Source organism: Vicia villosa, unplaced genomic scaffold (genome assembly GCF_029867415.1).
Source record: "Vicia villosa cultivar HV-30 ecotype Madison, WI unplaced genomic scaffold, Vvil1.0 ctg.001374F_1_1, whole genome shotgun sequence".
Classification (NCBI taxonomy): domain Eukaryota; kingdom Viridiplantae; phylum Streptophyta; class Magnoliopsida; order Fabales; family Fabaceae; genus Vicia; species Vicia villosa.
The window spans coordinates 469,547-485,596 of record NW_026705596.1 but is presented as its reverse complement, the minus strand read 5'-3'; the positions used below and the strand labels follow the sequence as shown (position 1 = coordinate 485,596).

Here is a 16,050-nt window from a genome sequence, read left to right as displayed (position 1 = left end):
TAGAAATATTAGCGACCAAAAATCTAATATATGATGTTAGATCTCATGTATATATTTTGATATTTAAATAACACAACTCCAACAGGAAAAGCTCTTATGAAAGTACAATTAAATCGTATTACAGACAAAATGATTAAGGAAATATTATAAGTAAGCATCAATTCAGGTTCACAAATATCAATGAACTTACTCCAATACTCTTTCTTGTTGTCCATGATAAACCAGACCTCATAACTGCCATTACCTTCCTGGCCTCTTTTCTTCTCTTCGGTCAGAATCATATCTTCCTTTTGATTCAGAACGATGAGAATTATTTCTATATGATACGTTATCTTGCTTCCCATCATGATCTTCTCTTGACCTTGGTACAGATTCATCCTCAGTGTGCTTTCTTGATCTTCTCTCTTCCCGGCTACCATGCTTCCTATCATGATCTTCTCTTGACCTTGGCACATAGTCATCTTCGGTGTGTTTTCTTGATCTTCTCTCCTCCCGGTTACCATGCATTTCTTTTGACTTGCTTCTATAATCATCAACATCCTGCCTACTCAGTCTTTTGTCTTCTCTTACATCAGAATCTCTTGACCTGGGCTCAAACTCTACATCATCTCGCTTTATTGATCTTCTATCCTCCCTTCTGTGATCTCTTGGCTCAGGTTCTCTATCGCTGTAATCATTCCTTGATCTTTTTTCTTCTCTCCTATGTTGATCTTCTTTTGACCGATGTTCAAGTTCATCGTCATTATGCCTCCGCGGCATCTTTTCCTCTCTTCTATCACTTCGCTTGGATTGGTTACCTAATTCCATCATATTGCTATGGGCTCTGGGGCGTGAGTCTCTGTCTCTAGTTTCTGGAAAGCGATTTGATTGGTTGATGTCATGTCTTCTGTCTTTTGTGGGGCCATCATATTTGTCATTGTCCCATTTTGAATTGTCCTTCTCACCCCAACCAGTATTTGCAGCTCTCTACAAAAGTATAATGCAGTCAGTGCAGAACTAAAACATACAATAGGGTAGCTGGACATATCGTTTGCATAAGATATTCGATAGAGAATTGAAATTCATATTCCTGTTTCAACTGCACCACATATGCAGAATGTGGGGAATGGAACCAAGATTTTTACTAATTTTAATCATTTTTCAAAGTCACATTACTTAAAATCTTTCAATACTACGTAAGTGGTTATCATATAATAAGGCTACTGCAAGAGGACAAGATCTTATGGGTATTAGAGGGGGCATTCACAACAGCTTACATGGAGTTATCTTGTATCATAAGCACTTGAGTACAAGTTTGCAAGAGCTAATGAAAATACTTTATAACATGACTATAAAGCAGCTCATTTTCATAAGCTCTCTAGAGTAGCTTATGGAAACAACATATACAAAGAACTTGAGCAAAGTCTCCCCTCATTCCATCCTTGATTATAGAAACAATTCATACATAAACAATTCATGATAAGAACTTATTGCATACCATAACACCCCCCAAAAGTATAATTGAAACAAACTGCATCTTAGGGATACAATGTTGAAATTACCACAAAAAACTGTGCAATGCAATTCAATTAAAACTTCGAATAAATTTCAGTGTAAAGGTATGTACTAATCAACAAAATCAAGGTAATAGCAAAATTATATTCATCAAGCTTCAGTGTTGTTGGCTAATAAATTCAATGTTCAACTTTTTCACCTACCATCCTGCACCATTTTACTTGGAAAATTTGCTTACATATGGCCATCAATGTCCGTGTTTACAATCATTATATAGTTTCAAAGTAACGTGAAAATAGGGTTCTCTGGTGTAGAGATTTTTTTAAATAAGGCGGCGGCTGCAAGAGACTGTTTTGAATCCTATGAGGCTTTATACCATGTAGAAAGATAGAAGAGATGAGCATAATGTAATGTGATACAGTACAAACCCTCATATTAATATAACTAGGTTAAGAGAGTGGGTACATAAGAAAGACAAGGGGGCGAAGCCCATACTTTAGGCTAAACCCAAGTGACATATAATTCCTCCGTCTCATAATAAGTGACCCAATAACTATAATACACAGGATTTCTGATCCTCCTCCTGCCTAGCTTTCTGATAAAAACTGGTACTCAAATTGTAATTAACATCTATAGCAATAAGTGACAATGGAATAGGATTATTACAGAAACAGATTAACAGAATGGTAAACTAATCAAAGAATAAGGAATATTAAAATACAGGATAATTACTATTAGGATTATTGGGTTCCTAACATTTAAAGTTGATTCCCTTCCAATAATTCGAGAGTCTTGGTCTTTCCTTTCTAAGATTTTGAGAGCTTCGTATCTCCCAATCCTACTAATCTCCAATCTCAAATAATAACTGCCTAATAATGTTTACTAATAACAGGCCTAACAAAACTTCCCCCCAAGAGACTCACCTTGTCCTCAAGGTGAAAGATTACATAAATATCCACCAGGGTCCTAGAACATGAATTCAGCCACCTCTTCTTCTGCCTTCTCTTCTTTATAATCTTCTGCCATCATCAGGACTTGTAACAGTTTGTTGGAACATCTATGACCTAGAACAATTTTTTCGTCACACGGGAAACATAATCCTTCCATCTTGCACCTCTGCTTTACTCAATTTCAAACCTTTGTACTTTAACCGCCCCAGAAGTTTTTGTATTATTCTCCTCTCTCAGGGAACTTTCGATCTCGGAATGGGTTGTTTGAACTTGAACTTAGTTCTCTGGTTCCCAAATTACAGTTTTGGAATTAATGAAAATTCTGATTGATCTTCCAATTGAATCTGTATCAATACTCCCTTTTGTTATTAACATTTTCTGCATTTCCCTTTGAGCATGATCCGTTAATTCATTCAATCTTTCTACAGGATGCAGCTCCAGTTCTGCCCTAATAACATCTTTAAGTCAATTCAGAAAAATTCGTTTCAACTAGGATTGTTCAGCACAGTTAAGTAGACCTGCATATAACTCAAATTGTTCTTAGTATTCTTCTATGGTTTCCATTTGTTTAAGACCTAACAACAATTCAAAAGGACTATGAACCATTCATACCGAGCAGGTGTTTTTCCTTGCATTGCCATCATAACTACTTGTAACCGCTCTGGTCAATTCATTTACTTCATCTCAAAATATCTTTCAACACGGTTAAGCCAACTGTATGTGTTAGTCCCTTCACAAACTAGAGTTTCCAGTTTTCACCATCTTTATTCGAGAAAACATGGAGGATGGTGACTCTGTGTGTCGTACTTGGGGGTGTTCAAAAAAACTAGAAAAAATTGAACTGAACTGCGAATTAAACTGAACCAAACCTTTTTTTAACCCAACCAGACAGTAAAAATGCAAATCAAACTGTAGACTATAGAAACAGTGTTGGAATATATTATTTCTATTTGTATTATTTCCCTATTTGTATTATTTTCTTTTATTCTCCATTAAGGAAAGAATTAATATCATTATTGTATTACCATTATATATATCAGCTTAGAGCTGAGGAATAAAATACAACAGTTTTTTACCATTCCTTTCAATATGGTATCAAGAGCTTTGGGTTAGGGTTTATTGTAAAGCTTCCACAACAGCTTCCGATTGACATACCCGTTTAATCCCCTGTGGCGAATCACAGCACGAATTGCCCGCTCTAGTTTTCGTTACTTAAAACACTTGTTTCCTAAGTTATTTCATAATAAGAACTTTTCTTCGTTTAAATGTGAAGCATGTGAGTTTGCAAAACATCATCGTTCCCAATTTTCAATACAACCTTATAAACCATCAAAACCTTTTTCTATCATTCACAGTGATGTTTGGGGCCCTAACCGTACAAGTACACTCTCTCTCAAAAAATGGTTTATCACATTTATAGATGACCATAGAAGAGTATGTTGGGTGTACTTGTTAAAGGGGAAATCAGATGTTTGTCAGGCTGTAAAGAATTTTTTTACAATGGTGCAGAATCAATTTCAAACAAATATCCAAGTCTTTAGAAGTGATAATGGCAAAGAATATTTTAACACTATCCTGGATGATTTTTTTCTAAAAAATGGGATTGTACATCAAAGTTCATGTCCTAATACTCCTCAACAAAATGGAGTTGCCGAAAGGAAAAATAGACATTTATTGGAGGTTGCTAGAGCTTTACTTTTCACAAATAAAGTACCAAAATATTTGTGGGGCGAAGCCGTTTTAACAGCTGCATATTTAATTAATAGAATGTCCTCCAAAATTCTTAATTTTCAAACTCCGATTAATACTTTCAAAGAATGTTTTCCTAGTTCTCGTGTTTTAACTGATCTGACATTAAAAATCTTTGGTTGCACAGCTTTTGTTCATGAACATAAGAATGTTGGAAAACTTGAACCACATGCTATAAAGTGTGTTTTTGTTGGATACTCCCCAACCCAAAAAGGATATAAATGTTTTGATCCAAAAACCAAAAAAATGTTTGTCACTATGGATGTTACATTCTTTGAAAATAAATCTTTTTTTGATGACACTCATCAAGGGGGGGTATAAAGGAAGACTTGTTTCAAATTGAGAACATGAGTTTTTTAAATAATTAATCTTTGCCTGTATCACAAAGTTCTGAGACTTATATTTCTGCACCAACAGAAAATGGCCATGATTCTTTATCTAATCCTACTCCTGTTATGAGTAATGATCCTTGCGAATCTGAGCCTACATTTTCTCATGTAGAAAACAATGAAATTCCTGAAAACGATGATAGTGATGATCTAATTGAAATCCCACAGAATAATGAGTCACTTCAGGAAAACAGATTTGAATTAGGAAACGGGATTTGGAAAGGGAAGGTTTTTGTGAAAAAGAACCACAAAGGAATGGATGAGTCCACATCTCCACACTGTCAGGAATCTGAACCGGGGAATGATCAACCTCCTAAGAATAGGAAAGGTAAGTCCATCTCTGTTTCTGAAAGTCGTATTTTGTATTCTGATATAGATGATCCTGTTGCCATTAGAAAACCTGTTAGATCGTGTACTAAACACCCCATGTCCAATTTTATATCATATTCAAATTTGTCTTCATCTCTGTCTGCCTTCACCTCAAAATTGTCTAGTGTAGAAATTCCAAAAAATGTACAGGTTGCTCTAGAAATTCCAAAGTGGAGGGAAGCTGTACTTGAGGAGATGAAAGCTCTAGAAAAGAACAAAACTTGGAGTGTTATGACACTACCGAATGACAAGAAGACAGTTGGATGCAAATGGGTGTTTACTGTGAAGTATAATTCAGATGGGTCAATTGAAAGGTACAAGGCTCGCTTGGTGGCTAAAGGATTTACTCAGACCTATGGTATAGACTACTTAGAGACATTTGCTCCTGTTGCAAAACTGAACACTGTAAGAATTCTTTTATCTCTTGCTGCTAACCTGGATTGGCCCCTACATCAGTTAGATGTTAAGAATGCCTTTCTTAATTGCGATCTAGAAGAAGAAGTATACATGGACATCCCTCCTGGCTTTGAAGACAAATTTGGATCAAATGTATGCAAATTAAATAAGTCTTTGTATGGATTAAAACAGTTTCCTAGAGCTTGGTTTGAAAAATTCACTCAGTCCATGAAGAAACAAGGGTACATTCAAGGACAGGCTGATCACACCTTATTCACAAAGTTCTCCCATGATGAGAAATTGACTGCCCTGAATGTATATGTTGATGATATTGTCCTTACTGGAGACGATACAGTTAAAATGGCAAGAGTAAAAGAGAAATTAGCAGTAGACTTTGAAATCAAGGACTTAGGATCCATGCGATATTTTCTTGGTATGGAGGTTGCTCAGCCAAAGAATGGTATTGTGGTTTCACAGCAGAAATACATTCTAGACTTATTGAAAGAAACAGGAATGAGTGGATGTCGTCTTGCAGATACCCCTATGGATCCTAATGCTAAACTTTGGGGAGAAGGTAGTGTTCCTGTTGACACTGGAAGATATCAGAGATTGGTTGGAAAACTGATTTATTTGTCACACACCCGACCTGATATTGCTTTCTCAGTTAGTGTAGTAAGTCAATTTATGCATTTTCCTTACGAGGAACATCTTGAGGCAGTCTACAGGATACTGAGATATTTGAAGGGAAAGCCTGGTAAAGGCTTACATTTTAAGAAAACTAGTGAAAGAAATGTGTCTATCTTCACGGATGCTGATTGAGCAGGCTCAGTCACAGATAGAAGATCAACCTCTGGATATTGTACTTATGTTTAGGGTAATCTTGTGACATGGAGGAGCAAGAAACAAGGAGTTGTAGCAAGAAGTAGTGCAGAAGCTGAGTTTAGAGCTATGTCTCAAGGTATTTGTGAAGGGTTATGGATCCTTAGAGTCCTAGAAGAACTTAAGATGAAAATTGAGCTTCCATTAAAATCATACTCTGACAGTAAAGCTGCCATTAGCATAGCTCATAACCCAGTTCAACATGACAGAACCAAACATATTGAGATTGATTGACACTTCATGAAAGAGAAGTTAGATGCTGGAATCATATGTCTCCCTTTTGTGACTTCAAATCAGCAAACTGCGGATATCCTTACCAAAAGTTTGGCAAGACCAACCTTTGAGCATTTGATTGACAAGTTGGGCATGATAAATATCTATGCACCAACTTGAGGGGGGATGTTGGAATCTATTATTTCTATTTGTATTATTTCCCTTTATTCTCCATTAAGGAAAGAATTAATATCATTATTGTATTACCATTATATATACCAGCCTAGAGCTGAGGAATAAAATACAACAGCTTTTTTACCATTCCTTTCAATAAACAGTTTGTTCATACCGTGTATTTCAACTTCAAAGTGAATTGTGGGTGCTAAAACAATTTATCAACCAAACCTAATGCCAAACCTCTCTTATATCTTATAATTTACATATCATTGAGGAAAATAAATGGTTTTTCTGAAACACGACACTATTTATGGTTTTTCTTATTTTTTCCCTTGAAATTGAATGGCGGTGTTAAACTTGAAGCAGATGAGAAATTGATGATTGAAACAAATGATTGAAACCGATGGATCTGCTGCAAAGTGCTAAAATGGATGAGAGAAACACATTTGTAGCATCATCGACAAAGAGATGAGCGACGCCGCAAAACCCAACTTTTTAGGGACATCACACTTTCAAGCAAAAAACACAGCGCTGTTGCGTGCCATGGTTGCGCTATCATGAGTCATGGCAGTAACGGGATGACGACTCCGTCATATCTAGAGAACAAGTCAAACTTCGTCACTCTGTCGCGGCATTGACCGAGGTGGTTTCAGGATGAACAACATCAAACTCTAACCCGAAAATGACATGCAAGATCCAAGGTGTTAAATCCAAGTCATCGACTGTGAGATGAGACATTTAGATCAGTTCTTCTCTTTTAATTTTTCTACAATAAAGACCAAATCAGATCAGTGAAGGGGTTTGTACACAGTTTGGTTCGGAAGCAAAAGGACCTAGTAAACCAAACTTTAAAACAGTTCAGTTTGGTTTATGATTAAACACAAACAGTTCAACTGGCTTCAAGTGAACTGTTGTTTGGGCTTGGTTCAGGTTGGCTTTCCTTCATAACCAAACCATTAACACCCCTAGTCGCATTGATTCCGCCAATTCAGTCGTTTTCCTCCTAACTTCTATGCGCTCCAAACTGACTTCTTCGCAATGCTTCTCCATAGTTTCTCTCATAGCCAGTATCACTTAAAATCCATGTTACAACTATTCGATACGGGCCTCCATTTCACTTTTTGTAACCACCAACAAAGCAACCAAGATCGTGAGTGCTCTAGTTTCATTAATCAAACTCTGGGAATTTTCTTCCAGCAGAGATTTGTTACAAAGGAAGAACAAGAAATACAGTGGAGAGCTGGACAATGAGTATAACTGCCAATAACCACTACGAATTAAAGATCCTAGTCACTCCCCCCAATCAACCTATTGACAAATAACCCAATCCATGCCTATATCCTAAAACCCTTATATTTATAAATGCATAAAATTCAATATCGACTAACCTCTGTCCCATTTCATAACTGCTACATAAAGCAGTTACTAATAAGTAAACAAACAGCCTAAAGTATACTAGATAAACAACTTATTAACATTAAATAACTACATCACAAGCCTAAATGTATCTCTAGGCTTCTTTCAAACATAGATCTTCAGCGATAAGAGGCCTATTACTAACAGTTTCGTTCTTTCAAGATGAACTATATACGAGTTAAGATCTGCTGACACTGGTCTTGACCTATTTATCAAAATTAACATACTTTTGTAATACTAATAGATATTATTTCAAGCCACCCATTAAATTAAAAAAATGCAAATCAAATCTGCAGAATTTCATACAGAAACAAAATTAACTACTTGGTACCTTGTTGCACTTCTTTTATTTTAATGTATAATATGATACTCATTCTGACTTGATACGTGTATGTGTGTATAGCTAAAATGCCGAACTTTTAATTTCAGCAAAGACACATCAAAAGCCTAATCAAATATTCACTACAACCAATACAAAATTCTACTCCCACAGTCATATAAAAATACCTCATTCAACTAAGCCAAACAGCATTGCATATGAACACTTCAATTATGTTTTCATATTAGTCAAACTTCAATGTTAAAATTTTCAAGATAAGGTCATGGGAGTTGTAGAACTGGCATATGTAACTATTAATTAAGAACATCAACGAAACAATTAAGGACTGTAAATGCTTCTCTTACTTGCTCATCATGAGAAAATTTGCATCCAGCTCCACGAGTACATTCCCCTTTTTGGAAAGCTCGACAAACACCACGGGCCTCCCTTTTCTGCCGCTCTGTCTCTTCATCTTCCTCCTCCTTCTTCTTATACTTATCAACATGATCCACCCTAATAATCCTACCTAAAACCTGAGCTCCATTCAGATTATCTGAGACACAAAAAACCAAACATTACAAAGCAATTCAGCATTGGATCCCTGGAAGAAAAAAAAAGATAATCAATTTTTCATTTTAAAAAACTACATATTTTAGAACCATGGGACAGAGACTAACCGACTGCAAGATTAGTGCTTCTTTGATCTTCATATGCAAGGAACGCAAAACCCTTCGATTTTCCGGTATCTTTGTCTCTAACGAGATTAACATCAACCACCTCCCCATATCTGGGTTTCAAAAAAATAATAAAAAATCATCTTCAAGACCCAAATTAATATTAGATTTATTTGATATGCATTGTCACATCGACAATGTGCAGATACTATCAATCAATCATTCATAACCTATCCACCTGAAGAAATCATATAATGGATGGGTTTGTGATTGGCTGACAGTGTAGAGAGTTTTACTTCGACAATGCATCAAAATTAATCTCAATCATTGTTACATATATTTACAAGAAGAATGCATAAAAAGAGAACAACATACTGAGCAAAAACGGCGAGGAGATCACCCTCGGTGAGATCAAAGGGAATGCCACCAACGAAAACATACGCCGAGTCTTTGTATTTGGTATGCCATGAAGCTTGTTCGCTGATGCCTAGCGCAGCTTCTCTTGAATTGATTTTCTGAATGCGCTTCACTAGTGTCAACGGGTTCATGTCTCTTTTACTTTTTACCTAACAACGCCCATATACAGAAGATTATTACAAGCAACAAGAGAGAGAGCTAAGGATTTAGGTTAGGGCAAAAATTATAATAACTTATTATTTTTACTCTTCAACAGAAAGATGGCATCAAAGTTATACTAAAACGTAACATAACATTAGCTTGGGATTTATGTCAAACAGGTTGTGTGCAGTAGAAATAAGGAAATTTTCCGAGGTTTCAAGTGTAATACATACCTGGGTAGAAATGAAATTGAGGAGAGAGAGGACCCTGCTACCTGCGAAGGAAGTGTAGAAAAGCTGGTGCTTGGAGCGTTGTCCGGTGATTGAATAGAGGGAGAAAATTTATCAAACCTTACCTCGGAGATTCTAAACTTATTCCGGTGGAATTAAAAAATACTACCAAGGTTTGTTGTAAAGGAAAAAATTATTTAAATGTTTTTCTTATTGATTTAGAGGACTGTCGGGGTTTTTTTTTACTAGGAAATATCATTAGTGAATAGTGAATAGGTGTGTGTTTAACTGTTTTGTATCTATTGCATTTCTATAAATTCGATTTTAAAAAAATTGGGATTAATCGTAGCTTATATATTAGATCTGGTGGTATTGTTGTTGATTTGAACAATTTTTTGTATAGAAGCCAACTTGAAATAAACAAAAAAGCCATGTCGATCTAGGTATAAATTCGATCTTTATTCAATAGTTCTCATATTTCTTTCTTTTGAATATGACTGATTCATAGTGTCTCGGCGGAAAATTGAGATTACGTTATTGATTAACTTAACTCGCAAAGTAATAGTCGTCACTGAACTTTATTGTTTCTAAAGGAAATAGAAAATATCGATAAAATCCAACAAATAAAAGATCTGAATACGGGGGGTTGTTATGCAAATGAAAGGTATTAGCACCTCTCACATATGTGGTACTCCACAGGAATATCTTGAAAATATGCGTTTAGGCTAAAACGGTATTCTTTGCCAAAAGATTTGGGTGATGAGAAAAGAAATATTTTTTTTGTGTTCGGCAAAACGTTGCATCTTGTGCCTGCATACTCCTTGTGTGCAATAGGGAAGTCAGAGCATTTGTGTTTCACATTCAAGTGGAAAATATCAATTACTTCAACCGCATCTCTTAGGGGCTTAGGATTTGCATCACTACAAGAATTGGACCAATGTTTTTTTTTTCTGAAAAGGTTTTAAAAGAAAGTGCACAAAGGCAAAAAAAAAAAAAAAAAAAAGAAGAAGTTTGATGATGATTGTCTTTTTTAGGTTTTTTGAAAGTGTTTAAATATGCTTAAGTATCTTAACATTTATTGAGAAAAATGTTTGACGTCACTTGACAAAGTCAAGGTTTATTAAGAAAATAGTTGAAGTTTGAAAGAAGAAGATTTTGAAAAAGAGGGAAGTTTGAAAATTTAAGAATAGGGTAAGAGATGAAGAGACAATTATAAAGCATGAAATAAAAGGTCTCATTGTAAGGTAGACCAAGAAAAAACCTTTGTGTGTGCAAGTGAACTAACCACAAGATGGAGCAAGCATTTGACATTGGTCAAAATAAGCATTATTTTCCCTTTGGACTTTAGCCACTAGATAAGAAATAAGCAAGCAAGCAAAGCATATGATTAGATGAATCCTTAAGCATCAGATGAAAGCTAAGCATCAAATGAAGTTTAAGACCACAAGCTTATTAAATGAATCCAAAGATCACAGATGAAGTCTCAAGTATCAAATGAAATCCAAAGCATCAGGTGAACCAAGTATCAGATGAATCAAAGTCTCAAATAAATCTCCAAGCAAAGGGAAATCATCTTAAGTCTAAGTCCAAAGTTCAAACTCCACAAGCATAGGATAGTCACCAATAATACCGAAGAGCACATTAAAGTTTTTTAGAGTTTTGCCTTTATTAATGTTTTTGATCTTTTGAAGAAAAGGAAAACAAAAGCCCAAAGGACAAAGGGAAAAAGGCATAAAAGTAAAGAACATGAAATGTAAAATGACATGAATGTAAAGGGCTTGAAATATAAATGATATAAAAGTAAATGACACTAAAGTAAAGTGCATAAAATAAATGTTAGCATAATTATAAGTCAATGTTAGTGTTAATGATTAAACAACCGATTCGGGACAATTTAACGTTATATTAAGCAATCATAAGCATACTTATGTAGAAGTAACACCTATACTAGGTCGGTCAATAGCAATTTATGTCTCATACATGTTACAAAAATTATAAAGATCATTCTCTTAAAATAATGTAGCACGAGTCAAAACAAAAGAAAGATATGGAGAAGAAGAAAAATGATCAAGCACAAAGGCAAAGGGATTGGATTATTACTTCACTCAAGCTTCTTCATAATACAATGAGATGAAATTTATCATTAATCCAAAGTACAAAAAATGATTAGATGATCATTTAATGAGAAGTTTGAAATAATAAAAGTTAATTCAATCAAAGTGTCAATCCAAAGTCCAAATGAACAAGATGAAACATCAATCAACCATACTTGATTAAGGTTAACAAAGTTCAAAACCAAACATCCATTAAAATAAAGAGAAAATGATTAAAAAGTTTTTTAAAATGAATTAAAATGGAAATTAGATGAAAAGTTCAAAATATACATCAAATAACCAAATAAATGATCAAGAAAATTATGGAAAATTAGGAAAACTATGAGAAACAAGATCTCAAAAGTTGGATCCAAAAATATTTGAAATTGTTGGAGAATAAATTGTTTAAAAGAAATTAAAAAGAAAATAAGAGAAAAATAAAAAATATTAAAAATCATTTTGAAATTTTGAAAATAAATATATAGGGTAGAAAATATTTTTTATAAAATTATGGAAAAAAGTTGGAGTGAAAAATCATTTAGGAGCTATTTTTAATTAATTTTGAAAGAAAATAGAATTTAAATGAATTAAAAATTAAAAACAAAAAGAAATTAAAATGCCAACGGATAAGTGAGATGGCACACGCTGATTAGCTAGAGAATTTGAATTTCCCTCTGAAGCGTGTGAAGACATTTGTCTTCAACCTCCAACTTCCAATTTTTGCAAATCATGAACTTGTTTTTAGCTCTAACAACACATGGTTGAGTTCAACTAACATCATCGTTCATGTCTCTTTGCTTAAGAACAATTTATTTGATCTGAGCAAAGAGAATTTGTAGAAAAACATATGAACCCTAGAAACTTCAAAGTGAAATTAAATGAAACAAGATGAATAAATGGCAAGTAATAAAGGGCTTTCACTCAAGAGATCAAGACGGAGATAGTGGTAATTAACTTGCTTATTATGAAATGTAACTCATATCTACCTTTCCCAAGTAAGCTTTAGAGGTCTGAAAATGGTGAAATAGTGATGATACTTGCAAGGTGTTTCTAACTTCTATAATGCTTCAAGTAGCTTTAAATGATGTAGATGGAGGTTTCTGGGTGGTGATTTCAAGTTAAAACAAACTTGAAATGAAGAATCAACTTCTGGTTTTTAAAAGTATCGGGTTGAGATTTCTGTTGAGTTTCAAGGGTTATTCAAGCTTGAAAATGAAGGGGAAATGATGTTATATTTATAGGAGAGTGAATGAGCTCATGGTGCGTGTGAAATTAGATCCCAAACATGTGAATCCCTCTAGAATTTTTTATTTTTCGAGCGTGTGAAAATAAGCATGGAATGTGTGATTTTGGATCAATTTCAAGTCTTTTTGTGTAGTGGTGAACGCGTTTTGTGGTAAGGAACGAAATGCACATGGTTTAGGTGGTCCCAAGTTCAGTTTTCTCATGATTCCAAGTTACAGGTCTCGACCTAAAACAGAGATCAGGTCACCATGTTCATGCTTAGGCCAAATCCAATACCCTCGTGCGTTTTGTGTTTTTTTCTTGAGCCAAATGACCCTTTCATGGAGGAGAATGCAATGCAAAAAGAATAGGTTCAAAAGAATGCTTGAGTTGAAAATGGCAAGTGTTCAAAGTTGAGGTCGTGACTTGAAAAACTACGCTAGACATTAGGTCAATCTGGTCTTGAACCAATTTTTGTGCACAAATGATCTGAATTCCAATTCAATATTTGAGATGCTTAGAGGCTGGATTTATGTTTTACCTAAAGGTGTGCCATACTTGATTTTAGTTCAAACACATTTGTACCAACTTGACAATTTTGGTGTTTTCTTGCATTCCAAGGCTCAATAATGATCAAATGAATACCATATGAATGAAACTTGAATGACCTTTGATTAAACCTTGAATATTGCTTAAGAAAATACATGGAAGTAAATCATGAACCAAAATTGAATCACTTGTGAAAATAAACATAAATCTTGAACCTCTCTTGATCAAATGAAGTTGAATGAAGCTTGACATGAAGATGGCCTAAGAGTATAGGTCATGCCTTGAGGAAAAGTCCATTTGACCAAGAATTAACCGCAACTTTGACTTTGGGGAACCAAAACCCTAATTTGGAAACAATGCTTTATCCTAGGGAAAACTTCCACCATAAACTAAGTTACTTTGAGTTTTTGAGCATCTTTGATTATAAAGTCTTCGTAAGTGTTGATCACTCTCTTTCCTCTTTGATCGTCAACCCTACTTTGCACAATAAGAAAAGAAGAAAGCAACAAACATATTTTTGTATTTTTAATGAAGGTTAGCAAAGGTTAGATATAAACCTAAGAAAGTAAGGATGATCTCCCACAAAAGGTAAACCTAAGGGTTAAAGGGATAGGAGAGTGACATGCTTGTGATCTTTGGGTTATACGCAAATGAATGGTAGGTGGAATCTTATGGGTAAAAATTAGGGTATGACACATATATCTTAAATAAAAATGATCCAGGTCAATATGTTGTTTATGTGATTTAAAGTACTCAGTGTGTTTATTTGATGTTTTCTTGGTAATTGAAAGTTAGGTGAGTTATGATGTTTATCTTTATTGATTTCATTTCACACAGGTATTTTTCTGGGTTTTGAAGTAATTATTCATCTCTTTCATACAGGTGAAGGTATACATATGTTATTAGTAAAAAAATGAGGTTTAGTTGCAAATTTAATGGTGTGTTTAACAAATATTATGTTTAATGAAGGTAATTTTATAAGGTTTTTACAAGTGCAGTTTTGTTGAAAGTGAATAAGGTTTTTATTATTTTCTAATAACTTACTTAATTCGCAAATTTTAGTTTCTCTAATTTTTGCAATCATCAACTTGTTTGAATTGATTTATTTGTACTAAAATTGTGAATTTTTGTACTGTGTTTAAAATCTAGAATTTTTGTAGTGGCTCTCTATGAAACAACATGTTATTATGGTTATGGAGGATCAATTGTATTACTCGATATTTCTGGCTCAATGTGAGGTATAGTTTTTATATCCCGTTGTCATTAAAATTCTTATGCCATAGTATGTTCTAAAAAACTATTCCAATGCTCGATTATTAACCTAAACTCAATTCTTGATTTTACAGCCCGAAGTAGACGGGGAGAATTGCATTGCAGATCAGCATTACTTACTGACCTTCTTCCGGTGCGAATTTCGTTCGTAAATCGTAATACAAGTTGGTTTAAACAATTTTAAACCGTCAACTTATTGACTAATGTTTCGATTATATATTGTCGATCCTAAACCTACTTCATTGCTTAATTTTAAACTATACTACATTTGAAATTGGATCTGCAAGTTGTTATAGTGAAGCATTGTCTCTAGATATGTTAGAATTCTTTTCTACTTGGTACTCCATATGGGCACTTACAAACTGAATCCATTTGTAATTTTATGATCGTTTTGTTCAATCATTTATATTTATTAATTATGGGTTAGTAATGAATATAGAGTTGAGTATGTTGCAACACTTTTTGCCACTCCCAAAAGATCAGAAGATCAAAAGAAAAAAGGTATTGCTTATGTGTTGTTATTCAAAAATAAGATTTATAAGAGAAATTAATATCTTTGCCAATGATGTATCTAATATTAATAAATATTTTTAATAAGAATTTATTTTTATATTTTTTTGAAGCGGTAAAGCGGCAAGCAACAAAAGTTTTGGAAATATTTATCCAGGAAATTATCGTCTCCACAGGAACTAGTGCATTGAACCGCCGTTCAATAGTTTTCACAGTTATGAGTTTGGATTGAATTGGTAAAAAGTAAATGTGGGAATTAAACATATGAACAAGAAAGAATACATTTTTTGGAGAGGAGAAACTATCAAGCATGAATTTATACTACTCACAACAAACTTAAACATATCGATAAGTCGCACTTAACATACAATACTGTGAGATATTGGATCGAACTCTAGTATGGTTGAAGGATAGCTTCTTGGTTCGACAGGATTAAGCATGAAGTCGAAGGTTATTCACATGCTTGTGTCGAAGATGCTAGGGTCGTTAGCATGTTAAATTAGGTTTTAGTGTTTAAATCCTAATTTGTTAAGTTAGCTTGTTTATTAAGTTGGCTTGTGTAATGGGCCTTGTGGAAAAAAGCCCATTA

General features: G+C 34.2%; 1 protein-coding gene across 1 annotated transcript; it reads right to left on the bottom strand.

Annotated features, from left to right (window-relative positions):
- Positions 1-24: 24 nt before the first annotated feature.
- On the bottom strand, positions 25-10,030 carry LOC131634872 (zinc finger CCCH domain-containing protein 25-like). The gene is made up of 5 exons (XM_058905497.1): positions 9,817-10,030; positions 9,401-9,591; positions 9,029-9,138; positions 8,717-8,904; positions 25-966 (listed from the first exon to the last, which is right to left on the bottom strand). The coding sequence occupies exons 2-5, from the start codon at positions 9,571-9,573 to the stop codon at positions 241-243; spliced, it is 1,197 nt and encodes a 398-aa protein (XP_058761480.1). The 5' UTR covers positions 9,574-9,591; positions 9,817-10,030; the 3' UTR covers positions 25-240.
- Positions 10,031-16,050: the final 6,020 nt, after the last annotated feature.

Excerpts from the sequence above, each read along its gene's own strand:
- LOC131634872 (XM_058905497.1), bottom strand. The coding sequence starts at position 9,573 with ATGAACCCGTTGACACTAGTGAAGCGCATTCAGAAAATCAATTCAAGA. Across the intron at positions 9,139-9,400 it reads CTCCTCGCCGTTTTTGCTCA|ATATGGGGAGGTGGTTGATG; the intron begins GTATGTTGTTCT and ends TTTGAAACCCAG. Across the intron at positions 967-8,716 it reads AATTTTCTCATGATGAGCAA|AGAGCTGCAAATACTGGTTG; the intron begins GTAAGAGAAGCA and ends ATACTTTTGTAG.